The following is a 27,978-nucleotide window of genomic DNA, read 5'->3' as shown; positions in this document are numbered from 1 at the left end:
GCAAAAATTAAATCATGAGTGACTTAAATAGAAGAAAAAAAGTTATATTAATATGTGCCAGTGTTATATTAAGTGAGAAACTTGAAAAAAGAAGAAAAAGAAAGTGGGCCAAGGAGTGGCTCCTAGAAAGATCATTACATTCGGACATTTATCTGGTTAACAAACTTAAGTTAATTGAGCCCGAAGATTATAAATGCTATTTACGCATGAATGAAAGGCAATTTCGGGAGATTCTTAGTTTAGTGGAGCCTTATATAAAAAAACAAGACACTTTAATGAGATCAGCTATATCGGCTGAACAGCGATTAATTTTAACACTACGATTTTTAGCCACGGGAAGTGATTATAGTGATCTCCAATTTAGTTCACGAATATCTCCTCAAGCTATTGGAAAAAATATTCCAGAAACTTGCCTGGCATGGCAATATACAAAACATTAAAGAGGAGATATTTAAAGGTACATTTATTTTTAAGCATAATTTATGTAAAATGTTATGAGTCAATAATTTTATTTCAGTTTCCATCTTCTGAAAGTGACTGGAAAGCCAAAGGAAGTTCTCAAATTTGCTATTTTTTTGCGGACGAAGTCTTTATTTGCGTTGGGGTTTATTTCCTTGCATTTTTCAGCCAGCTCCTGCAGTCCTGCTTCTCTTAATATATTGTTGCTATAATCTGGAATGTAAACATTCCACAGACAAGGCAACGACCTGTATTTGTCAATAAATTCTAACCAGAATTCTTTTTCTGTAATTGAAACCATTTTCTACTACTAACTTGCTGCCAGTCAAAACAAAAACATCGGTTTCAACGGTCGTCACATACGTTAGAAACGGTACGATTCTCATCAAAGCAGTCGTATGCAACCTCTCGTTTTCGCTCGATAGCATTCGACCATGCGATTCCAGTACAGCGGATACTTTGTTTTACACACACAATACAATCATCACATGCGATTCAACTTTTGTACGATAATCGGTACAATAATTGTATCGTGTATTGGGCGCTTTAAGACCAGACAAGACCAGCCAAGACCAGACAAGACCAAACAAGACCAGACAAGATCAGACAAGACCAGACAAGACCAGACAAGACCAAACAAGACCAGACAAGATCAGACAAGACCAGACAAGACCAGACAAGACCAGACAAGACCAGACAAGACCAGACAAGACCAGACAAGACCAGACAAGACCAGACAAGACCAGACAAGACCAGACAAGACCAGACAAGACCAGACAAGACCAGACAAGACCAGACAAGACCAGACAAGACCAGACAAGACCAGACAAGACCAGACAAGACCAGACAAGACCAGACAAGACCAGACAAGACCAGACAAGACCAGACAAGACCAGACAAAACCAGACAAGACCAGACAAGACCAGACAAGACCAGACAAGACCAGACAAGACAAGACCAGACAAGACCAGACAAGACCATACAAGACCAGACAAGACCAGACAAGACCAGACAAGACCAGACAAGACCAGACAAGACCAGACAGGAACAGACAAGTACAGACAAGACCAAACAAGACCAGACAAGACCAGACAAGACCAGACAAGACCAGACAAGACCAGACAAGACCAGACAAGACCAGACAAGACCAGACAAGACCAGACAAGACCAGACAAGACCAGACAAGACCAGACAAGACCAGACAAGACCAGACAAGAACAGACAAGACCGGACAAGACCAGACATGACAAAACAAGACCAGACAAGACCAGACAAGACCAGACATGACAAAACAAGACCAGACAAGACCGGAAAAGACCAGACAAGACCAGACAAGACCAGACAAGACCAGACAAGACCAGACAAGACCAGACAAGACCAGACAAGACCAGACAAGACCAGACAAGACCAGACAAGACCAGACAAGACCAGACAAGACCAGACTGGACAAGACCGGACAACTCCAGACATGACAAAACAAGACCAGGCAAACCGGACAAGACCAGACATGACCAGACAAGACCAGACAAGACCAGACAAGACCAGACAAGACCAGACAAGACCAGACAAGACCAGACAAGACCAGACAAGACCAGACAAGACCAGACAAGACCAGACAAGACCAGACAAGACCAGACAAGACCAGACAAGACCAGACAAGACCGAACAAGACCAGACAAGACCAGACGAGACCAGACAAGACCAGACAAGCCCAGACAAGCCCAGACAAGACCAGACAAGACCAGACAAGACCAGACAAGACCAGACATGACAAAACAAGACCAGACAAGACCGGACAAGACCAGACACGACAAAACAAGACCAGGCAAGACCGGACAAGACCAGCCAAGACCAGACAAGACCAGACAAGACCAGACAAGACCAAACAAGACCAGACAAGATCAGACAAGACCAGACAAGACCAGACAAGACCAGACAAGACCAGACAAGACCAGACAAGACCAGACAAGACCAGACAAGACCAGACAAGACCAGACAAGACCAGACAAGACCAGACAAGACCAGACAAGACCAGACAAGACCAGACAAGACCAGACAAGACCAGACATGACCAGACAAGACCAGACAAGACCAGACAAGACCAGACAAGACCAGACAAGACCAGACAAGACCGAACAAGACCGGACATGACAAAACAAGACCAGACATGACAAAACAAGACCAGACATGACAAAACAAGACTAGACAAGACTAGACATGACCAGAGAGAAACAGGCAGGTCTAGACAAGACCAAACACAATGCCGTGCAGCTCTTTCTCCATATTTGGTATTCCAGATAGATTTAGACCCGACACTCACAAGTAAGTTGGCAAAGGAATGCTTTTTGGCCAATTGAATTGAGGTTAACGTTTGGGCCGCTCAATATATTGATCTCAATCACATTAAAAACCTGTGACCAGTTTTGTAAAATTAGCTAAATATGATGAATGTTATATGGTGCCGGAAAACCGATCCGAAAACTCCACAAAACAAGAAAACAATTAAAACCCGAACTAAACGAAGTTTAAACAATAATAAATAGGTAGCCGGCGCGCACGAGTATTCCTTTTGTGAAGGAACACGAATGTGAAATCCAAAAAATCTACCACCTAAAGCAAAAACAGTGCTATCACCCAGTAGCTCAGCTTTGGGGTGGCTTTGGTAGGAGATAGATTTTATTAATCAAACTCGATGAATAAAATCGAAATTAATTATAAAATACAAAAAAGATACTATTATATAATTGCAACTAGAACAGTAAAATTCTTTATTTAGTTCTCTAAACTTTATTGATAATGATACGTTATAATCGTTTTAATAAAAAATTACACTTTTTCACTTACAGCCCTATTATGGCTATCAACTATCAATTATTTGATAACTGATAACTTGTATCAATTTATTGATAATTTGGTATTATGAGTATCAAATGATGATTTTTTATCCATTGTGAATACTAATCAATATACGATTGCGAATAGGTTTTGTTTGGTGTTTGACGTTTGTCATTTGTGTTAAGTTCTTGTGTTTTGGTCTATAAATAATATCGGCGGAATGATGTAAGTTGTTTTCATTAAATAAATTTCTCTTTTTTCTTAATATTTTGTTTATTTAGGAGTAGAATAGTTAGCAACAGAAAACAAATAGAAAGGCTTGTGGAAGTAATGGAGGAAAATCCTGAGGATCTGACAGCCGTAATTCCTACCAAGTTTAATTTGCTTATTTTAATTCATGAAATTATAATTTGTCCAGTGGGTTTGAAGCATCTCGTAATAATGTTTTTTTAGCTTGCACGATAAACCTTCGTTCCTCAGTTTATGCCTTCAAACAACAATTCTGGTGAATGCATTTCGTTCTTCAATTTGTATATTCAATAAAAACTATAAAAAAAAACTTATAAATCGCATTTAAATTACAATTCTTTACCATTTACGAATATTTGATACATTTGTCAACGAAGATTTTGTAGCTGATAGAATATTTGATGAGTATCAATATGTTTGATAGCCGTAATACCGAGTTTATCAATAAATCTATTCACAATAGATCTTTTAATTCACTATTTATCAAAAATATTGATAATTGATCACTATAATACCGATTCATTAATTTTGTTGATAATTATCAACTTTTATCAAATATCGTGTTGATGTTTGATAACCATAATAGGGCAGTTAAACAAAAAAGAAATAACTAAATACTTCAATAGTTGATTAAATTGCTGTGCAAAACATTCGCAACTTAGATCACAATAAAATTTCAATACATTTTCATATTTAAAGGTAAGGATATGTTAATATTTAACTGCGTACCCTTTATTTTCTATAACGGCTCTACATCTTTTGGGCATCGAAGCTATAAGGTTAATAATAACCGATTCTGGAATGTTATTTCACTGCCTCTCAATTTCAGCGATTAAGTCACTTTTGTGCTTACAAATTTTGCTCCCAAATCTTCTCTTTTTAATTTAGGTCTAAAGATTGCACTGGTCATGGTAAAACCTCTTTTAATCTGTAAAACACTTTGTGGCCAACTTCTACTTATGTTTGGGATCATATTCGTGTTGGGACAAGTATCAGTAAAAATCGGCATAAGGCAGAATGGTGTTACAAAGGACGTTTACATAATCTTCAGACTTCATTATGCCCTCCACTTGTCGAATTGGTCTAATTCCTTGGCTAGATAAGCAGCCCCAAACCATAATTGAACAATCTCCATGTCTCTCTCTCACCATCCGATCCGTGCAAATTGAACTCATTTTCGTCAGCAAACAACAAAGTTTTACATTTTTGCAGATAAATGGCTTTTTTGTTGCCTGAAAACCACGCAATGCGGCCCACAGATGGGTCAATGTGTAAGCTTAGTTAAATTATTGCTTCTCTGGATGATGCCGTGGGCCTTCTTCAGAAGAATTTTGTAATTTTTCTATCATCTTTTGCTGTGGGTATTCGAGGCCTTCCTCCTCTAAAAATAAGAAGACGAATTTTGCGAGACAAATCAAATATATTGGATTTACCTGACAAAATGTAAGTGGTTGAAAATTATGTAGAATTGTTCTGACTTGCATGTTCGAAAATCCAACTCACAATAACGAATTGTGGAACACCCAAATTCACTTTCGCAAAGTGTATTCACAATGAGTGAAATGCAGAACATGGGCAAAATCTTTAATTTTTTTTTAAACAATTTATCTTAAAAAAACATGTTTATCGATCAAAGTCCCGACTAAAACTAATTAGACGAATCAAGCTACACCTACAAACTTACCAACCTCAACATAAATCAGATTATCCGTTATCAAAAAGACACAAACCGTCAGTTGCAAAGTTTTTGCTAAAGCAATGCATTTTATGAATTTGCTTATGAATCAGTGATTTTACATTATGGACAATAAGATAACACATACAAAAGTATAAAGCAATTAAAATAATTTAAACAAATTTTTTGAGAGGCAGTGATAGTTGCCAATGTTTTGCAAGGACTGTATATACAGTACCACTTCCTACTGTTATTTTACTGATCAATTTGTTCAAGTTCGCCGTAGCCGCCATGTGGCTTTTTCGAGCTAATGTCGCTTTTAGCCAAGAGGTGGCTTCTACCATATACTCCCGTAGATTAAAAAGACTGCGTAAAGATGTGCAAGTTATTTTTAAATCTGTCACCTTCTACATTGTCTACCAGAGCTTTATTTGCATATCAACGATGTATTTCCATTATTTTAAATTCACTGACCTCCAACTTTTTTTAACGAATAGAAATCCCTTTATATGTACCTTCACTTTACACACTTGTCTAAATTGAATGAAAACAAAACTATCATTTTTGTATGTGAATTTAAAACTTCATTTGATTACAGTTTTATCAATTTTATATTTTTTTGTTAGCTTTACTATGATAATGATACATATAACGATATTATATTAAAATGAGTAAAACTATTTTATGAATACATGTTATAATTATTATTTAAAATATTTATTCAAATATTTATCGTTTCAATTACATTATGAATTTAAAATAAACAAAATTATATGAAATATTTTCATAAAAGAATTTCAAGAATTTTTTGTTCTGTATTTTTGTTTTTCTTTTTTCGTTTAATTTCTTTCTTCACACGCTCAATTTTTGTATTTATTCAGCATTGATGAGTTTATGTATAAATTGTTTTTTTTTCTTCTTTTTTTAAGTTTACAAATACGGTTGAGCCAATGGAAACCAATTGCATTTTTGAATTTTTTTCATTTCTATTTAGAAATCATAATCAAGAAGAACTAATAAATTATAAAATTATTTAATAAAAGAAAACAAATAACTTTGACTAATTGTAGATTTTTTAAAAAGACCAAATTTGGCTTTTGGTTTTCTTTATAACTTTGTCAGAAAGGCCCACTTGTACGATAGTCTCCTGGTGTCAATAATTATTACTGTTCTAAGTTTAAAAATTTTGTCAGACTGAAAAGAAAACTCTCGTACAGGTGAGCTTCAGGGATGTATGTGTCTTCGGATTGCTTTTCAACGGTTCAATAAATATTTGAGAAATCAAAAAATAATCAAATAAAAATAAATGCTAGCGCCCAAACCGTACACATAATACATAATAACGGTTCATTTTAACCGATTATTAATTTATTCTAGGTTGATCTTACAGTAGTTAAAAGTGATACGTGTGTATCAGCTGTTGGGCTTTATTTCTATTCCTGCGCTGCTTCCACGGCTGGTTCGGATTCTGGTTCGTGGGTTGGTTCTGGCGCAGCAGTGTTTTGTTGTTCTTGGCTTTCAGGAACATTGTCGCTTTCAGCGTAATCATCTGAAGAAGAAGTTGGTTTGCTTTCGAAGGCCGGAGCAGGTCCTTCATCGTATAGTGGAGTATTTACGGAATTCATTCGTTCTATTTGTTTGGTTGGCTGTTCCTCTCTGGGGGCTTCAGTTGGAGCGGCAAAGTCTTCCTCTTGTTCATTATAGTGGTTTTCTGATTCGGTGGCGTATTCACCGCCACCTTCCTTTGATGTGTTACTGGTTTCGTTTTGTTCATTTTGGGACGCTGGCTCCTCTCTAGAATTGTCCACTGACTTTGATGAACTGTCAAAATCGTGCTCGGAGAGTTCTTGATCCCAATCTTCTTCAGTGTCCAATTGGACATTCGCAGCCTGTGACTTCGAATCAAGATCTTTGTGCATACCCTGTTTAGGCGGCGATTGCTGTTCCTCGTTCGGCCTCACCGCATCTCGATTTTCACTTGACATTCTTCGATTTCTTGAGTTTCGATCATTGCCACCGTCACGCCTCTCTCGAGACGTCCGATCGAATCTGTCGCGCGAGTTCCTGTCATTCATTTGTCTCCGTCCTCCGGAACGATCTCTGTCGCGGCTCATGCGGTTGTCATCGGGACCGTCCCGATCACGTCCACCTCCAAAACGATTTCCTCGCCTCTTAAAAACTGCTCCCTCATCATCGTCTTCATTGTCCCGCCAGTTATTTGGACCACCACGGCCGCCAGATCCGCCTCCTCGTCCTCCACCGCGCCTGTCGTTCATACCGCGACCACCACGCATTCTATTGCCACCATCCATGTCCCGGTCGAATGGATTTCGATCATTGAAGCCAAAACCACCGCCTGTGAAAGTGAAATACGTTTGTATATTATAATTTAAAACAAAAGTTTATGTATATGCATACCTTGTGGCCCACCTTGCGAACGAGGACCCTGTCCACGCATAAACATTCCTGGCCCTGAACCCATCCCTGGTCCATTCATCCTGTTATTAAACACTGTAGGTGGTTGTATGCGCATTTGCATTAAACTATTCGGCTGATTAAATCTATTTTGCATATTGGGGAAGAAATCTCCACCGCCACGATTTCCTCCACCTCCGCGTCGATCATTGAAATCTAACAAAAAACATATTAAATATTTTTAAAAGAAAAGCACAACGTTATCAACTTACCATCAGGACCACCACCATGCCGCATATCAAAGAATTCTTGTTGCCTTTGGGGATGGTTGTTCATGTCGAACGGAGGCATATTTCCTGGCGGACCTCCACGTCGGGAAGAATCATTGAAGTTGGGTGGACCACCCATTGGTGGTCCATTTTCTCGCCACATTTCACCGTCAGACTGGTCGCCACCACGATTGCCGCGATTACTATCTCGATCGTCTCGTGATCCCCAGCGTGAGTTATTTCCACGATTCCTGTCCCGCCCCCCATATTCATCTCCGCCTTCATTATTCGGTGGCATGCCACCTTCCATAAAGCCTCCAGGTCCTGGTCCCATTCCTGGTCCCATACCAGGCCCCATACCTGGTCCCATGCCTGGCCCCATTCCTTGTCCAGCGCCGATGCCAGGTCCTGCAGACCCACCACCTTGGAACATTGGCGGCGGCTGATTAAAGTTCATTTGAGGAGTGTGTTGAGAATTATCATTGGGCATCTCATCTTCCATTTCAATGTCCATTTGATCATCACTAGACGCATTACCACCTAGATTCTGTTGAAATGGATTTGGAGTAGGAATCGGCACGGGCTGCATCATTCCTGGATTGCCCATAAACGCATTTGGTGGCATACCAGCATCGGGCCGCATATTCGGAGGAGGAATATTCTTGTCCAATGGCATTGGCGGGAAGCCCGGTGGAGGCAACATGCCCTGTGTCATCAACATAGGATGTGGAGGTGGCATTCCTGGAACCATTCCTTGTGGCATTGGTATTCCGGACACCATATTGCCGGGCATTGGAACGCCCATCGGAGGCATCATTCGTGGTGGCCCACCCATGGGCGGTGCCATTGTGAACGGCGGCATCGGAATCATTGATCCTGCTGTTGGTGGTGGCTGAGTTATATCAATTTTAGGCATTCCATCAACTCCGAACAACATTGATGAGCCGCCAACACCAACAGCGCCAGGACCAGCACCAGCAGGAGTAGTAGCAGCGGCGGAAGCAGGTTCTTTGATATTCTTCAATTTATTTATTTTTTCTTTCATCCAATCAGGCATTGAATCTTCATCAATTATGCCTCCCTCCTCCAGAGAATCCAGATCTGTGTCTTTTTCCAGCTTATCCCATGGTATGTAGGTTACACCTAATTCTAGGTCCCAGAAGTCTTTCCATTCCTTGCTTTTTACACCTTTACCAGCAGCCCAGGATATTGTGATTGCTCTGCCCTGGAGTTTATAGTTCTTTAAGGAAGTCATCGCTTTACTGGCATCTTGACGCCGATTCATAACAATGAAAGCACATCCTCGTGGAACGATTTGATCTATGCTCACGATGTCACCATATTTGCCAAACGTATCGGAAAGTTCTTCCTGGTATACCAATTTGGACAAATGTCCAACCCACAGAGTTGTACTACAAACTAAAAATAAAACAAGAAAGAAAATATGTAGACTTAAAAATGAAAGAGTATGTTTTGTTGGTGCATCGTCGTATTTTGGAGCTTATTCGCGACAGATTTTCTAATTAATAAGATACAATTAGTACCATTTTTATACATCAACAATTGACACATTTTGCCGCAATTTAATTTCCGAAATTGAATTAACTTTTCTTAAAATGAACGAAGTCCAATAAATAAATAAATTTTCATTAACGATGGGAATTTAAATTCCTAATTCTCTTATACAGTAGTTAACTTTCTTTCTTTTGTTTTTAACAAAAAAAACTTCAATAAACCAATCTGGGTCGGAGGGAACTTGCAGAAGAATTATGTAATGGCAATAAAATTGGGCCTTGTGGTTGTACCTAAATTTGTTTTAAGTGAAAAATAAATTAGCTTTTGAACCTTTTTTCGGTTTGTTTGGTTTGTATTATTTTTTTGGATTTCATTTTATTTCAATAGCCAACTCCAAGATTTAAATTTTGTTTAATGTTTAAAATGTTGTTTATGTGGAAGATTGCGAAATCTATTTTAAGATAGCCACAATGTGCGTGCAGTACCGTTCAAATTAAAATCATTTATTTACAACATAAAATTGGTGGCTGATGTTTAATATAAAAAGGAATTGGTTTCTGATGAGCGAATCATTTAAAAGGTCAGCCGGTCTTTAATTTTTGTTTAAACTGTCTTTGTCTTTCGATTTAAATTTAGTTTTCCACTTTGTTCTAGTTCAAGGGATCCTACAAATAACACAAAGACATGTTCTTTACAAGCACACACATGTACAGTTAAAATCATGGATTAAGAATGACCCATTGGAAAGAAACTAGTTCTGAATTTGTCATTTTTTAAGTCCCGAATTTGTGGATTTCTACGCTAGTGCATAGGTTATTATTTCGCCTGAAGACGAGTAAAAATGTGTCTAAAGCAAAATCATAAACCAAATATTAGTCTAACATGTTCTTGTCAAAAGTTAGGAACTTGAAAAATATTGAAGGCATTACAACAAAAAGAATGTAGGCCAAAATAAGAGGAAGCTTAAAATGTATAGTGTTTGTTTTCTAGGTTTGAACGTTTTGATTCTGTGTCAAAAATTGTATCACTTAGATTCCTAATGATAAGTGTATAGCACGAAAAACCTGCGCTTTCTAGAGATCAACATTTAAATGAAGCATCGTTGAATAAAAATTCAAATTAAACAATTATCATGATGGAAAATTCCAATCATTTGGATTTTTATCAAATTTTTTATTAGATTGCTTTCCAATAAGTGGTTTTATTTTGAATATTACGATATTTGAGCAGCTGTCAATTTTGGAGTTTCATTAATAAAATTAAACAAACATACTTTAACGACGCAGTGGAACTTTGTAGACAAATTTGAGGTGTTCAGACAAGTTGGTGATTAAAAAAACAATACCGGTGCATCGCTCAAGGACAAGTACACAATGAGCTGCCACCCGTAGTTTTTCCGAAAACACTGGTTTGTCGATTTCTCTTCTATTTTTGGATTAAGATATTCTATAATCATTTCACTGAATTTAGAATAGAGACTTGGATCTTAAGGCTTTTCTTATTCACTTCAGTAAAATAATCAAGCCTAACCATAAAATGCATCTAAATGATAAGAATTTTAATTAAAAAATTATCTTCAGTAGTTAAACTCATTTTTATATTGGAGACTACGTTAGATGGCGGAAGTGTAGTATTAAGGGCTCGGTAAATCCAAGAACTATGGGCAACACATTACTATTTGGTGGGGTTTTTGTGTGGCGATTTTATTGCACTTTACTTATTCGAAAATGAGACCAAATGGATTGCGTTACCAAGCTATAAATGTATTACATTTATGTAAGGTTTTTGAATTGGCGCGGGTAGATTTTACCGCCCCGTGGCGGCAATGATAACACTTGATTATAAAATTGAGTGTTTGGTAGACGTGGTGGCCCCTCAAAGTCGACTCTTCAACGTTTGATGGCCAAATTTGAGACGACCGGTTCAGTAAACAATCAGCCAACATCCTTACGTTCAAGGAACGCAAGATCGGCCGAGAAAATCGCCGCGGTACGAGAAAGTGTACATCAGAACCCGAGGCAGTCTATTCCTCGCCGTGCACAAGAACTCGGTCTTTTGCAGACTTCAACTTCGAATTTTGAGACGGGACTTGGGCCTACATCCGTACAATTCCAACTGACCCAGGAGCTCAAAGTTCATGACCATAGACAAGGCCGTTTGTTCGCTGACTGGGCTTCGAATCGATTGGAAGAGGACCCCAATTTTGGACGAAAAAATATCTTTAGTGACGAGGCGCATTTTTGGATGAATAGCTGTGTTAACAAGCAAAATTGCCGTATATTGGACGACAACAACCCATGCGGGGTTCACCAGGTGATAATGCAGTGTGGTCCGAAATTCCTTTAAAAAGAACGTTAGTGTGGAGGTCACCGTCAACAGCGAGCGCTAAATAACGATGATAACTAATTTCTTATAGCCCAAATTTAACCATATGGACCTAGACGACACACCAAACGCCACGATTGACATTTTAATCATTTGCCAGCCCTTGAAAAACTTTATACAAGCAACTAAAACATCGCAATTTTCCAAGGAATGTTTGTTGACCGTGTTATTTCTCGAAGAGGTAATCACAATAAGAGCCATCGTAATTTAAAACTCTTATCTTTTTTGGGGGGTAACTAGAGGGATTGGTTAATGTCAATGCTCCACGTTTGATTCAAGACCTTAAAAATGGAACTTGTGAAGTTATCGAGGGCATTAAGCGTCAAATGTGAAATTGGTTATGGAACATTTCATGAAAAGGATAGTGTTACAACTGTAGCCATGATGGCAATTGAACTGATAATGTTATTAACACAACTTCTTCTGTCGACGAAGTAAACACCTGTTGATATCTCGTCGAAAATACTCATTTTTGTATCTAGTTAAGCGACTCTAATTGGAAGTTAGTTCCATATGCACTGCCTCTTTGGAGAAATTTTGTTTTCAATTATAATGATTGAGAATTTTAAATATTTAACGACTTTCAAGTCTAACAATAGGGTCTTGAATATATTTAAATGAACACCGTCTTTATTTCTTTATACTTCGTTTTCGTCAGAATTTTATCCAGAAAGTGATTTAAAAATCGATTTCATTTGACAAACAAGGTCAAAAAAAACACAAGAAGTGCCTTATTTTTGTCAGAAACAGAAGTGTGACAGACATCACATTTTTCATACAACTTTCGACCTTTTTATCGGAGAATAGAATTTGCTAGAATAGTTTTTTCTGATTTGTAGAAATAAAGTAAGGAACCTTTTATTTTATTTCTTATTGAGAACTTCTGTTTGAATTTTATTCTTCTTCAATCAATGTCATTCTGACTAAGAAGATTTTCAAAAATCTTGACAACATGATCTGGAAAGTTCATGTAAGATGCGTTTCAATGGCGTTGTGTCGATTTTATTTGTATGTCGATTCCGAGAGAAAGTTTTAGTTACAGAAAACCTAGCTGAGAAAATTTCTCGTTAATTTGATAAGATTTCAAAGTAAAGTTTTGATCGTGTGGAAAATGTTTCACTTGAATTATTCCATTACTTTCATACAAAAATTTGACGTTCATCATTATTAGAGAATTGTTTGTAACTTTGATTGATATCTGTTCACTTATAGAATTACTAATTTTGTTAAGATGTGTTACATAACTATTTTCACTATTTCATATTATTATAGTTATTAATAAAAAATAAAATTCTTTGCGACGCATTGATGAAGATAGAATTCGTTTACGACTTTAAATGCAATTTTTGTTCTTTAATCGCGGAAACTAGATTTTAACACACACAAAAAAAATAGTTTAAGACTGTGTCAAAAACGACGCTTTTGCTCAAATTAAGTTCCACCATACGACTGCAACATTTTAGAAAAATGAGAAGAAAAAATCGATTAATAGTCAAAAGTTTTTGAATTGTTTAAATTGAAAGAAAATTACCACTCAAATGCTCCTTCTTTATGTCCGGCAATCCCTTGCGACGGCGTTCACGTTCATGTTCGCGTTCCTTCTCCTTTTCCTTATCACGATTCCTCTCGGCGAGGCGCTCACGCTCGCGGTCTCTTTCACGTGAAGGACGACGTCTGTTTGTTCTCGGTGAACGGCTACGGGATGATCTTGACCTCGAGCGACGCCTTCTTATATCTCGTCCGGCGACTCTGTCTCGGGACCTCGATCGGCTCCTTCTTCTCTTATAGCGGTCTCGATCAGGTGAAGGGGTCCTTGAATCATTGCCATCCAAATTGATAACCTATTTGTTTTTGTTTAGAAACAAAATTATGTAAAAAAGGAAAAAAAAACACAAAGAAAAAACAAAATGACGAAATAAAAATTACGTGATTTTAGTTTTTTGTTTTTAAATAAATATTTCGTTTGATATAGCAGTCGTATGTTGACGTGTGCATTTGTTTATTTATTTCCGATTAATTAAGTTAACTTTAAATTATCTTCATCTTTGCGATCGCGCGAATTTTTGTTTTTATTAATTTTTGTTTGTCTATTGATCAAATTAAAAATAACTTACCAGCTTGTTAACCAAACGTTGTTATACCGTTAGTCCGAAGGAATTTCTTTAACAATTTTATCCTTACCTTATTTTAAAGTTGGAAATTCCGACGACGATTTTTTTAAAATTATTCTTTTTTATATTAAAGTATAAAAAATCTAATAATGCGTTAAGCTTATTTTTGCATTTCAATTTACATGCAATTTTCAATCCAATCTCATTTGTATTTATTAATGAAACACTTTAAAATTAATATTTAAAGAATTTAAATTTTAGAGATATTAAAATTATGGATATTGCTGGTAATCGGATATTTTTTTAAAGGCATCAACGGCCACATTGCTTTTGGGGGAAATATTCTTATTTTAGTTATTTGGATTATATCATTTCCATAAATTCCAGAACCATAGAAGTGGATATATAAAAATGTAGTGAATCGATAGTTTAAGAAATTTGGTCTTCAATTTCTGAAGAAGCAGTAAGTAATTTCACATTTATGCTTCTGGAGTAAGGGAAACGATATGCTTTAACAGTAAAAGATTGTATGAAATAAGTTAATAGAATTTAAGTCCCATGTTTTTGAAGGTCAGTGATTCAATATTTTAATTCTAAATTAGATGAATATCCTGAGTTGAGAGCTTATTGATTAAAAATCCCTTAATTGTCAGTAATGTTTGCACGGAGCTTCGGTTTTCATTAAAGTTATTATAAAATTATTTCCTAAACCTAAACAATACATTTGAAGTGAGTTAAATCGGTTTCTTGGGTTTGTAAATTATAGAATGCAAGTATTTTGAAAATTGATGGTAAATGGAAAATTAGGTACATGTTATTTATTTTCTTTAAACATTTAAAAACTGAGTTTAAAATTATTTTAAAAATTAAACGGGTTCCCACTATTGTCCATTCTTTGTTGCTTTAATAATTGAATTAATAAAAACTAGAAAAAAATATATTTCTATATAACATTTCGTTTTCGCTTGGATCTAAACTAGGCTTTTAAACCACTACTATTTATAATTTTTAAAACAATTTGTACATCTTAACACGATTAAAGGAACAACATTTTGTTCAAACATTTGTATAAAAAAGTCATGGATCTTGATAAAGGAGGAAGAGAATGGTGAAAAAGTTCTTTCAAGTCTTAGTGTAGTTGTCTTCAGTTAGCTAAGGAACGATCTGGATAGTCAAGCTTTTCCAAATGAGATCAATTCCACCCTTGCAAAATAAAATTATTAAATATAGCAACATTTCTTTTGTTACTTTGATTTGAACGTTCGGCTTCTTTGTTTATAGGTTAAAAGATTGATTTCAAGGCATAACATCTTATAGAAGTTCATGTATTACATACGTCATAAATGCTATAATTAGATTTTGTTTATCGTCACTTATCGTCCAATCTTATGTGTTTTTTTAAGGGACCTAAAATTGTCTACCGCATCGAAATAATGATAATGGAAGGAACTTTATCATGTCATTTTTGTTTTTAAAGTAAGTTATCTGAAAACTTTATACATTATGAAAAAAATGTGTGTTATTAACATACTTACCAATAGGAGCACTCTTCGACTAAGATGGATAACCTTGTCAGAATATATCCTAACCTATCCCCACCCTCATGTCCTCATTATAACTTTCTCGACTAGAAATATTATTTAAGGGGGTCATCCCATGTGATGGGTTCAAAAAATCGATTTTTTTTCATAAATTGCTAGTTTAATGTCTAGAATACGGTAGTAAAGGGATTTTTCAAAATTCGAAGTCGTTTTAAAGATACAGCAGGCCCATGGAAAAATATGGGGTAAAGTATTTTACATACATCGGCATACAGATAGTCAAAAAAAGTAATGTTGGTTATGGGATACACTTATGTTAATAAACGTGATGAAAAGCGAATCACACATTCTGAGTGGCGCGTAAGTGATGCCGTTAAACAAGCCAGAATTGATTCAAGAGCTAAATAATCTGCTCTGAAAGAGTTTCAAGAAGAAGAGGAAGGAATACTCTATGGACCAGGCATCGCCGATTGAAAGGTAAGTTGATATTTTCATAGTTAAGAGGACTTGAAACTTTAAATGAGTTTTTCTCAAAACTGTGTTTTTAAAACTTTCCTTCATCGTATCTCAAAAACGGCTTGACCCAACGACTTGAATTTTGATGGGATGGATTCATCACATGTAAATGCATGGAATGAACTATCGACAAGCAAAAATCCTAAAATTTCGATTTTTTTATAGCAAAGAACAAAAAAAAAATTCAAATGTCTCCCACTTTTTGGTATATTCATTTGATGATAGTTCATTCCATGCATTTAGGCTCACAGATTAAAACTCCGTTTACTTTTTATGTTTCAGATAAGCCAATCAGCCGGAATCGTGGGGAAGTGCGAGTCCTTTTTTTCGAGGTGGAGTTGTTCACACTCATTGTTGTAACTCATATTCTTCACAATATTTTTAATTCAAATTTTATATTCATACTGTGGAACTATTTTAAAAAAATTATGATAAACCTAAAAAAGTTGTATCTATTTACTGGTCCTAAAAAAAAATCCTAAAAATTCCTTAAAATACAGGCCGGCACATGGGATGACCCCTTAAGCGCGAAATGAAGAATGAGGAAGATTTTATTCGTGGGCAAATGTCTTTCTAAATATATGTACTTTAGGAATTCATTTTATTTAATTCATATTATAAGTTTTCACCTCGTCATAGCGATCACTAAAAATTTATTAAGATTGGTTAAATTTTGAATGGAAGCCACATCTAAACCTCAAGTTTTTCTCTGCAATTCTTTTGTCCTTTCTTAATTTCACGCTAACTCAATAATTTAAATCATGGAAAGATACACAATCGAGCAACGCGTTTAAGTTAAATAAAAATAAATAAGGTGGCGCAACAGTCCGTTGAGAACTAGGGCCTAGTGACTAACGACTCTCAACGTGCGAGTAATATTTTAAGGAATGGAATCGTTTAGGTTGTTCAGGCTTATAAAAAAAATGGGACGGTCTCTAGGAGATGTGAAAACAACGTTGCATGCACGTACAGCACGTACTGTAGAAAACATTGCTGCTGTTCGCTATAGAGTGGCTGAAGAGCCGTCCACCTCTACTCGTCGTGCGAAACAATTGCACCTCTTACGCTCGTCGTTGATGAACGTTATCACAGAAGCTTTCATTTACACGTTTACAAGATACAATTGACTCAAGAGGAAAAATTTCTTGACCACTTCCACTTGACAATTCAAGAGCTAGAGGGTGAGACAATTCGGCATAGAAGCTAAATTTGGACAATCGGATAAAAGTGTGCCGCGGAGGCTATTTGGCCTATATTTTGTTCCAAACATAACTCAACTCAACATAATGAAATTAATTTCGTAAATAATTTTTGTTTTATTCTAAACCAGCAGCTCTCTTAAAATTTATAATATTGAAAATAAATTTAAATGAGAGTGGAAGTGATATTGATGTGGTAAAGCCGCCCTTTTATAACCGTAATGCACATTTTTTTTTATAATTCACAAGCACTCAAGGGGTTATTAGTACCCTTTTATATGTTTATATTTAAACAAAGTGCGAGCGTTAGGAATATAGGGAAGGATTTAAAAGAAGATACCGGTGCACATTGGTCTTAAAGTTCTGAACATCAAAATGGGAGGGAAAAACAGAGTTGACTAAAGTATTCCACGTTCTCGATGTGCGATTTAAGAAAGAATCCTTATACTTGACAGTACGCCCGAAATTGAGCTCAAGGGTAAACTGATGAGCATTCCTAGAAGTGCGAGTATTACGGCTGAATAGTTAAGAGGTGGAATGCAACTGCTAATTCGACATAAGATTATTTGTAAAAATATCGATAAAACGACATGTGTTCTAGCGATGTAACTGTTTCGATTATAGTTCTTGCGCCTATCATTTGTAAAGCCCTTAGCACACTCATTCGAAAGTATTGCTACTGCAAATGCAATTGTTGCTCGTTATCCGAATTAATCGATTCGCAACAATTAAACGTTGATAGCCGGTGAACGCAAGACCGTGTTTACGCGAATAATCCACGAACTCTAGCCGCACAAAAATGTATCATTAGTCAAGTTATGAACAAGATACGTGCGAAATGTGTAAAAAAGAATTGCATACTTCGTAATAAAAAATTTAATGAAATTGTATATGCATCTAATTTTTTTTTTTGTATTCGAAATTTTTGCGACTTATAGTGCAATGCCTTTCGCCAAAGCAACGGCAGTCGCATTCAGCAATTAGAGTATTAATAGATTGTAACCTTCTTCTACTGGCGATATTACTCATACATAAAAGATTACGACCAAATTGAAAATATGTCCCTTAACCCCTTCTCATCATCAAATTTAATAATCAAATCTAATTATTGAATCGAAAAATTCTTTGCACAGCAAATTTAATATTTTTTTTTTTCTCAAACCAATAAATTAATTATAAAGAGATAACTTTATTTTGCCGAGAAATTTGCTCATAATTTTATTGAAAACCGAAGCTTAATTTTCATCTTATTGATATTATTTGAAAATTAAACTATAGACAACTAAAACCAAAAGAATGCAATGCTTCCCTGATTCTTCTTCTTCTTTCAAACGAACGATTAAAGTTTTAATTTAAATTGTTGAACTGTTTTAATTAAGTCGGTTTAAGCAATAGTCTCCCAGGATTTCATTTTGTTTTTCTTTGTATAACAACATTAGGTATAGCTGATTTTTTAATTTGCACCGAAGAAGAACTACACTAGTCACGTCAGCACTAATCTAAAAATAGTTAAGGCATAATTAACTATTTATTAATTAATTATCACCCTAACTAATTTTATAAGCTCTTTTTTGTGACGAAACATAAAATAAGTTTACCTCAATTTTGGATTCTTCAGAAACGAATTCTACTTCTTTCGCAGATATATCAGCAGCTTCGTTATTGGTTGATCCCTATGAAAAAAGAATCACACAAAAAAAAAACAAGAAAAAGAAAAAATAAATGTTTAGAAAATCTTATTTCAATAATTTATGATATTAAATAAATTCTTTTTTATATAAAATAATAATTTAAAAATACCTTCAGTACATTTTGTATATGTTTTTCAAAAGCTTCTTCCTGCATCCGCAACTCATTGAGTTTCTGCTGTTTCTCTTCTTGTTGTTTGAACTTCTGAAAGTTTTGTAAGGTTTGCAGTTGACGCAAGACATTAGGATCCTTTAACAACTGCTTTAAGTTGTTGTTCTAAAAATTAAAAAGAAACAAAAACTGATGATAAACATTTAAACACAAAACAAACAAATTATCATAATCATAAAAAGAAAACTAAAATATATCTATCTATAGAAAATTAAATAAATTTTTCATTGGCCAGAAAGTATCATAAGAAAAAATAAAATAAATAACACAAGATAATGGCTTACAAAAAAGAAAAATAAAGAACAGAAAGAAACTATTATACATAAGTATTAACATTTTATGGTAAATAGAAATGCTAATTAATTACGTCTAGAAGGTTTGGTACATGCGGAGAAGTAGATTTCTTTTCCTCTTCGTCCTCATCACCGTAATCATAATCGAGTAGTTTTTTATTAAATTTAACCGAGTCCGACTGACTCATGGTTCCTGATGTTGATGATGCATTTTCATTAGCCGTTTGTCTTATTAGCAATTGTTGGATTTGTTGCAATTGACGAATGGTGCTTTGATCAAGGGCACTTGTTTGTACCTTTTGATGACCAATCTAATGGAAACACATATTAGTTAAAAATGTAATGTTTTTTTTTTGTTTGTTTGTTTTGTTTTATGTTTTGTTAACCATATCTACAAGAAGAAGTTAGGACAAAAATTAAGAAACAAAAAATTGTACTAAAACAAAAAACAGTAAATACACATACATATACGCAGGTTTATTCCAATTATACATAATTCCGCGGTAAAATTTGTGTTTAATGAATAACTCGCACTTTTTAAACCCTATAATCAGCCTACCACGAACTTTAAAGTAATTAGAAACTTTTAAAATCCACACTAAAACTATTACCAAGAACGTTTGTAGCGAAGAATTTCATACAATTTTGCATTTTTGTATAGATGATTCGTGAAAGTTTCCCATTTAATTGGGATTTTATATGAACTTAATTCCAAAGTCAAATATATCAATGATTTAAAGAAAATGAAAGTAGTTTAAATGTTCATTTTTCTAAATGAAGTGTCTTTGGCATTTAAAAAATACATAGACAATTTATGTCAGTAGTTCTAGACAAAACAGTAGCGTAGGTGAGTAATCATATAAAACGCCGTTGAGCTGTAGACATTAAAAAAAATGATGAAAAATAAGAAAGCATTAATATTTAAAGCCTGATTTGCAATATTTTACTTTAATTGTTAAATTGTTTATAACACTTCTCTATTGAAGGATAAGACCTTAATAAGAGTTTGGGCTACCCTAAAATTTTTGAAAAAATCGTTTTTTTATATATTATTGTTTTTGAAGTCCTAGAAACCCAGGACCTCGAAATTCTTGTACCAAAATATAATGTACTTTAAGTATTCGGTTTCTAAATTTAAGGAAATTTTGGATATGCTTATACTCAAAACTCATTTATCTCAATACTACATTTTTGAAGTTGTCCGCTTTCTTAACTTATGTTTTCAACCGATTGTCTTGAAATTTTTGAATATGTCTTGGAAAATACATTCTCTTTAAAAGTTAATTTGTTTTTCAATATTTACATTATGATAAAAAGAAAAATACAAGTGTTGTAAGTCAAGACGTAGACTTTAAAAAATGAGTTTATCGTATAAACACTTCCCAGCCATCATTTGAAATTAATAATGTCTGAGAAAAAACCCTTCAAGGCCTTGCACATGAGAACGAACAACGAATGACCGAATGGCCGAACAAACGTGATTTTACACATTCAAAAGTCAATTTCAAACAAAAACATATTTAAATTATAAGAAACCGATTGACACTTATGTTAGGATAATAAAATTTGCATATTAATCTCTAAAACAAGACAATTTTGCAAAAACAATTTAGTAGCAACGAATTGAAACTGTCAAACTCTATTCGCGTTCCACATACCATCCATACTGCAACGAATAAATTGTTCGCGCTCAACTTAACCTCAAAGTGATACCACAATTGTTTTGTTTTTGTGGGAAATATCATGGCTGAGGAAAAAATGTAGAAAAGGGTAATTCAAATCGTCGCTGTTTGCGAATATAAATAAAGCCCATGTAAAAGAAGTCAAAATAAGCGAACATCCACTGTTCGCAGTTCGAAGATCATGTGCAAGATGCCTAAAAAGTCTTTTGACGCTACTTGCTCACAGAAATGATTGAGAGTTGTAAGTCAATAAAATGCCTATTGTTTCGGCTGATGATAGCTCAGGTAAATAAATTAGTACCGTGAACAGCAGAATTGTCTCCTTAATTTATTTGTATTCAGAAAAGTTTCTACTTAAATTCAAAATCAAATGGGGTGGCGCAACAGTCCTTTGTGAACCAGGGCCTAGTAACTTACAACTCTCAACCATTCCTGTGTGCGAGTAATGTTCGTCAAGGATGGAGGGGCCCTACAATTTTAAGAAGAATTCGAACGGCTAACTTTTCATGGCAAGAATTACTCTTGAAGAATTTTTTAATTCCTCGCAAGAGGCAGTACCCCCGTAAAAAAACATAAGATGGCACAGGCAGGGATCGAACCCAAGACCTCTGGCATGGCAGTCCAAGGGGTACTACCATAATAAAAATATCGATAACCAACAAATTTGTGTGTGGTTTATATTTTTTTTTTCAAAAAAACTTAACAAATTTCTTGAAAAAATTAAATATAATTGTTACATTGTAATAAGTTACTCTACAAAAAAAAAACTTAAACTAAGTCTTTGTATAGGTCTTGAATACTTCTCTAGACAAATTAAAATCAAGGTTTGATTACACCATATAGCATTAGGGACTTCATTAAAACAATAAATCGAATATCACGGTTGATAATGTCGACTATCCGATAGTGACAGATCCCAAAAGTTTAATGAATCATATAGATCAAGTTTTTAGGTTCTAAAAAAGTGTTTTTCGCTATAAAAACAATTATCTTTCAATTTTTTAAGGAAATCATTAAAAAATATATTCCTTCTTATACGACATCAAAGCGACACAGAACTGTTCAAATAAAATGAAAGCTTCACTCTTAACCCTTCTGTGAAAATAGTTTAACTGAAAACTTAACATAGCCCCCAGAACCTTGTCGATTTTCAGTCGTTTTCAAAAAACGACAACCAGAATAAGATTGATACTTATGATAAATTTTGAGTTGTTCAGAAAAAAAGGATTTCAGATATTTGTTAGAAAACAGTTCTATGTTAAAATTAATTTTCAGAAGAAAAAACTGGTAACATTAGGGTACTCCCTGACTTGTCAGTGCGGTATCATTTCTTTAGAAATATATGAAGTTATTTTTTTTTACATCTTAAATCACTTTGAATACTTTGTTTGCAAAGTACTTTCCCCATTTTTTGACATTCTTAGTTCTTAAAGCAAAAAATCAGAGCCATCTTTAACATTTTTTAAATAACACGAAAACCAAATGCAATTATTTGTTATTCATACCAAACAGGAAATGAAAACAACAAAACTTTCCTAAGTGCACTATTAGGAACTGATTTCGATGACATTCGATTAATACAATGGAAATAGATGCACGTAAACTTTAAAGAAATGTTTTACAGATTGTTATTAATTATTTTCAGGAATAATTATTCATCTTTTCATGTGTGTTCAATTTTGTAATAATAATGGTTTCAGATGCATTCAATTTTGTACTTAATACAGCCCTATTCTGCTATTCACGTGGATCGTATATTCGATTCACCCGTTCGATTCCCTTTTAAACTGCCTTTGCAATCTGCTATCTATCGGCTGAACTTAATTATCCTAAACCAATTTGACATTCACGTAAACAGCTGTTGATGTGTCAATCTTGAGAATGTTGAATAAATTGTTTTGATTCATACAAAAATTAAGTTTAATCAATCCAATTGTTTAATTTGTGTAATTTTTGTAAATGGATAGTGTTGGACTTTTTATTTAGAGGATTAAGAGAATCCTCAAAAAGAGCTTCGGAGAATTATTAGAAAGCAAAAAGAAAACTCAGCCTAGTCTTTCATTGGTGGCTAGGAGGTTGAGCCTGTCTCTTAGGCTCTTCCAAAATTCTCGGAGGTCTTCGGATTGTTGTTTTGCATTATTTTTTGCAATATCTGTATTAAGATCATTACAGAAATTATTATTTGCAAATTTTCATGAATTCCATCGTAATCGGAAATTTGTACGAATCCCGAAAAACTGTATCATGAAATCCGTTCGTAATGCAAAATTGTATGAGATTTTCCACTACTTCGTAAAAATTTCCGATAACGATTGAATTCATGATAGGGCTGACTATTAACCTGCAGCCGTCGCGCACCAATACGTAATCCATTTTAAAGTTAGAATAAAACCAAATGCTTTAAATTTTTCAAACTTTTGTTGGCTTTAAAATGTAATTACATGTTATATTAAGTTAAGTTAACTAACTGTTCTAACTATTTAACTGTAAGTACTAAAAGAGACGAAAATCCCCACCATTAGTTTTTTACAAATACTCCATTTTGTATGAGTGAATTACAATGGTAATCCGCACGAAGACTGCAGGGTTAATCTTTTATTAAAAAAAAAATATTCAAATTCTGCGAATCTAAATTGTATAGAATAATGCAATGCGTTCACGTGAATAGAAGAATACAGCGCAATATTCCCGAAATTACCGAAACACACAGATTCACTTCGAATGAATAGCAGAATAGTGATTAGTGAAAATTCAAGGACAACAAAATTCCCACCGATAAATAGCAGAATAGGGCTGATAGTGAGAACTTATGTATCTAATAGCCATCAAGCATAGAACAGTCTTTCATGCAAAATCAAGCTTTTATCGCAGTTAAAATGAACAATATAAAACATTATTAGTTCAACGATTCAAATAACTCGCAATATTTTAGGTAGTTTATGCCTTTATTTTGGTTTTCGTTTTTATTTTCCTTTTAAAATGTCGGTTTATGTTTGTTTAGATTTGTAAGAATTTTCGGTTCCCGGAAGATATAAATTCACAACAAACGAATTTGTATTGAAGTTATAAAAATAAACAAACCGGAATTAAATGCAAATTTCAAAGGAAATCAGCAAGTATTCAAAAACAAGATAAGCATTGTTGATCGCATGATTCTACAAAATACTGCTTTTAATAGTAGGAAGAACAATAAGATGAGAATAGAAGATGTTCAAAATGACAATTCCTTCACAACTTGGGGCCAGTTATATTTACCTAGCTATCATTGAAATCGTTCCGGTAAAATATTTCAATAGATATTTGACGGTGTTCCTTTGATTAGAAATTTAAATTTTTGAGAAATTGCGCATTTATTTTTCGCTAAAAATTTATTTTCCTCAACAGCTGATACTTTTATATTCAAAAGAGAAACAAAACTTTCCACTGATTTGTGTACCAATTTAGCACAATTTCAATCACAGATTTTGTCAGTAAACATTTTTTCGGTGGATTTCAATCAGGAATTTTTTGTTCAATGAATTTGTACTGATAGCTATAAACGACCTGCCAAAAAATACCAATGATTGGTTTCAATGATGCAAACCTTAGCGAAACCGAAGAGATTAAGGTTGGTCTTAAAATTTACGAACCAAACAAAAATCATATTGTAAATATTCTCATTGATCTTTTAAATAAAACAACAACAGCATTTATGTTAGTCTTAAGTATCAAAATGAAAATAACGGTGAATTTTTGCAACATACGGAAGATCTTTTAGAATGCATTGCAATTGCTTTAATTTACAATATTAATCTATTAAAACATATTTGAATGGAGATGCATGCAGTTCAGTCGAAACCGGCTGGAAATAAATTCCACTGCGTCTTTTCCAAGTTTTTTTTTTTAAGTTCCATAATTAAACCAGTTAAATTATACTGAAGGGGTGATTTCTAATTGATTGTCAATTTGACTTTTTTATGTTTAAGATCAGATGAGAACTTTAGCTCAGGCATATAAGAGCGCTCAGGTTGGGTTTCTCTTTTAAATCAAAGCTGACTCTATTAGCTCTCAATAATATGACCGACCTGATAAAGTAAAAAGCTGAGAGCAGCTAAAAAAGAACATTAACTCTGTTGATTGTTACTTTGCAGATACTAATATTTATTATTTGTTTTAACAAATTCTTTTCGTTTTTTTTTTATTTTTAGAGCAAAAAATGCTCAAGTGCGTTTCATAAACAAATGTTCTGTACTCTGCACGGAGTTAAATAGAAAAAACGCCTATTTGTTGAAAATCGCTTTGACTACTGTTCTCTCTTCATTTCTCCATAAACATGATAGAGAGAAAGCAGTAGTCTAAGTATCTCTTTGACAACCCTTCGATTTTTTTTGTATGCGATACCGGCCGGTTCAATCGCTTTTGATAGATCATTCAATGGAAATCTCAAAAAATGTATTAAAAATAATTTAACAGACGAATATAGAAACAACAATGAAATAACAGTCCACCCCTAAGCGACAAAGACGGCCTACTTCTACGGTGACTAAATCTAACTACAGGGAAAAAACAAAATTACTTTTTAATACGTTTGAAGTTTGAAAAAAACTATAAATTATTCTTACCGACAAATCGGGTAAGACCAACTTGTCGTCAGCCGCCGACTGCTGCTGACTAGTCATCGATCCCACTCCACTAACATCCATCCCTGAACTGGACACATTCAGTCCATTGGACGTAGCTGAAATATCCAATCCAGCACTGCTGCTCTGTTGCGGTGGCATTTGATATATCGGATGATTGGGATCAGCTAGATCGAATATCGGCTGGATGACATCCGGAGCAAACACATTGTTCTTCTGCCACAAATTCAACACCCGAATAATGCGGCTCTTGTCGTCCGGAGCGCAGCGAAACAGATTGGCAAAAGTGTCCTTCATGTTGCGAGCAAAACGTGGTGCAAACACATCCTTTTCCACGCCGAATTGATGCCGCGATTGACGCACAATCGAATCGATTACATACAATCCTGGCACTTTGTATTCGGGCTTACACTTCAAAATGAATTTCTCCACACTCTGGACGACGTGTTTGTAGAACTTGATGGCTCGCATCGCTGCCTTGGTGATGGCTGCCATCTTCGCCTTGGAAATTGGCGGTTTTGCTTCATAGAGCCCCGACAGCTAGAACAAAAAATTGAAGGAAAACGAGAGAGATTAGTCAAGTTCATTTGCACTTTCATTTCTGAACAATCAACAATATATGTTTCGACTTTGGAAAAATAAAGTTTACACACTTCTTCGATGCGGAGACACAAGAAAACTTTATTTTTTCAACATTTATCATTTTTTTTATATAATCTATATGCGGGCAGCTTTGACCGGGCGCTGTTCTGTGCTCCCATTTGCAAAAGCAGAAGGTAGTTCATTTAGTTTTTCTTTTTGCACTTTTTAAACTTACCTCATTATTAAAGGCAATAACATTCTCCATTGTTATTTGTTTAATAAAATATACGCATTATATGTTCAAGCACAAAATAACACAAGTTTTTGATTATATTCTTTTATTTTTGGTTACAAATTTTGTAGAAATAGTTTGAGCAAAAAAGCTGAAAATCACCACCACTGCTAATGTCGTACTCAAACTCATTCAAAATGGCGGCTTTTGTAATTTCTTTTACTTCGAAATTTATGTTCGAAATAATTTAGTACAATTTTGTGCGTCAACGAAATATCACATCAGCGTGTGTCATTTAGAACGAAATGTGACAGGTAGATGGATTATGTACAAATGGCCGAGTTCAGAGCTGGAAAGAGTAATAATTCTGATCAAGAACATTTGTACTGATTTATCGTAATTTTTGAGAAAATAGAAATATACGAGAACGAGAACAAATATTTATTTATTCGTTTACATCAAAGTAGTCTCCCCAGATATAATGCTCTTGATATTCACATTTTGATATGTCCCTGAGCATTCTCAGCGATTCGTTCTTTATTTCTTTAATCGAAGGAAAACGCCATCCCTTCATGGGTATCTTCAACTTTGGAAACAGGAAAAAGTCACACGGAGCCATGTTTGTTAAATATGTAGGTTGGGCATGACTAGGGTTTTGTTTTTGTCCAAAAAATTACGAACAACCAACCACGAGTGAGCAGGTGCGTTATCGTGGTGCAAAAGCCATGAATTGTTTTTCTATAAATCGAAACGTTTTTTTTCGGATTGCTTCACGCAAAAGTAGCATAACTTCAAGGTAATCCTCCTTATTAATAGTACGACCTTGTGGTAAGAATTATTGATGCACTATGCCATTATAATCGAAGAAAACAGTAAGTAGAACCTTCACATGTGATCGAACTTAACGTGCTTTTTTCACTCTTAGTGACGTTGGATGCTTCCAGGTGGACGATTGTGCTTTGGTTTAGGCATCATAACCGTACAACCATGTTTCATCACCAGTTATGACCCTTTCAAGCAAACTTGGATCGTTGTTGACGTCATTAAACAGCTCCTGAGCTATGTTCATGCGTTTTGCATGATTTGGAATGAATTTTGCTGCCACTCGTTTCATGCCCAAAACATTTGAAAAAACGTTATGACATGAGCCAATTGATATGCGAAAATATCACCAACTTCTCTAATTGTGATTCGGCGATCATTCATAACCATTTTTTCCCCAGAGATGAGATTTTTATTAAAATTCGACCACATTTCAAAACAGTTTATCTTCATGAAAATAGGAAGGGGTTGGTACACATTGGGCAGGTTCAGGCAACATAGAGGACTTTATTTGCAGTCAACTTCATTCTTTAAACGTACATTTTGACTAATGCATTCAGTTACTTCCCAGACCTCTACTTAAAGTTCATAGTACAAAAAGTACCAAATAAATTATTGTCTACAGAACACTCCTTAGGCAAGCTACAAGTCCATCACGATTTGTATTTTGTATTGTAAAGAAATATTAGTTATGTATTTCTCTTTTATATTGACAAGGA

At 34.7% G+C, this 27,978-nt stretch overlaps 1 protein-coding gene across 3 annotated transcripts; it reads right to left on the bottom strand.

Annotated features, from left to right (window-relative positions):
* Positions 1–5,810: 5,810 nt before the first annotated feature.
* Positions 5,811–26,636, bottom strand: LOC129954023 (SR-related and CTD-associated factor 4). 3 transcript variants are annotated; one of them, XM_056067619.1, is made up of 9 exons: positions 26,441–26,636; positions 25,606–26,163; positions 19,397–19,633; positions 18,970–19,134; positions 18,768–18,842; positions 13,334–13,643; positions 7,906–9,321; positions 7,637–7,849; positions 5,811–7,574 (listed from the first exon to the last, which is right to left on the bottom strand). In XM_056067619.1, exons 1-9 carry the CDS (start codon positions 26,468–26,470, stop codon positions 6,652–6,654), a joined length of 3,927 nt encoding a protein of 1,308 aa, XP_055923594.1. In that variant the 5' UTR covers positions 26,471–26,636; the 3' UTR covers positions 5,811–6,651. The 3 variants fall into 3 exon arrangements, with proteins under 3 accessions (XP_055923594.1, XP_055923595.1, XP_055923596.1); XM_056067620.1 differs by having other exon boundaries at positions 18,979–19,134; XM_056067621.1 differs by lacking the exon at positions 19,397–19,633 and having other exon boundaries at positions 26,441–26,635.
* Between the last annotated feature and the right edge of the window lie 1,342 nt (positions 26,637–27,978).

Source organism: Eupeodes corollae, chromosome 1, assembly GCF_945859685.1.
Source record: "Eupeodes corollae chromosome 1, idEupCoro1.1, whole genome shotgun sequence".
In the NCBI taxonomy this organism is placed as follows: Eukaryota; Metazoa; Arthropoda; class Insecta; order Diptera; family Syrphidae; genus Eupeodes; species Eupeodes corollae.
The sequence above is the reverse complement of the archived record's forward strand: the minus strand, read 5'-3'. Positions and strand labels throughout refer to the sequence as shown.

Coding starts and splice junctions, on each gene's coding strand:
- LOC129954023 (XM_056067619.1), bottom strand. CDS start 26,470: ATGGAGAATGTTATTGCCTTTAATAATGAG. Junction 19,135..19,396: donor ATGTACCAAACCTTCTAGAC/GTAATTAATTAG, acceptor TTTAATTTTTAG/AACAACAACTTAAAGCAGTT. Junction 7,575..7,636: donor TTCGCAAGGTGGGCCACAAG/GTATGCATATAC, acceptor TCACTTTCACAG/GCGGTGGTTTTGGCTTCAAT.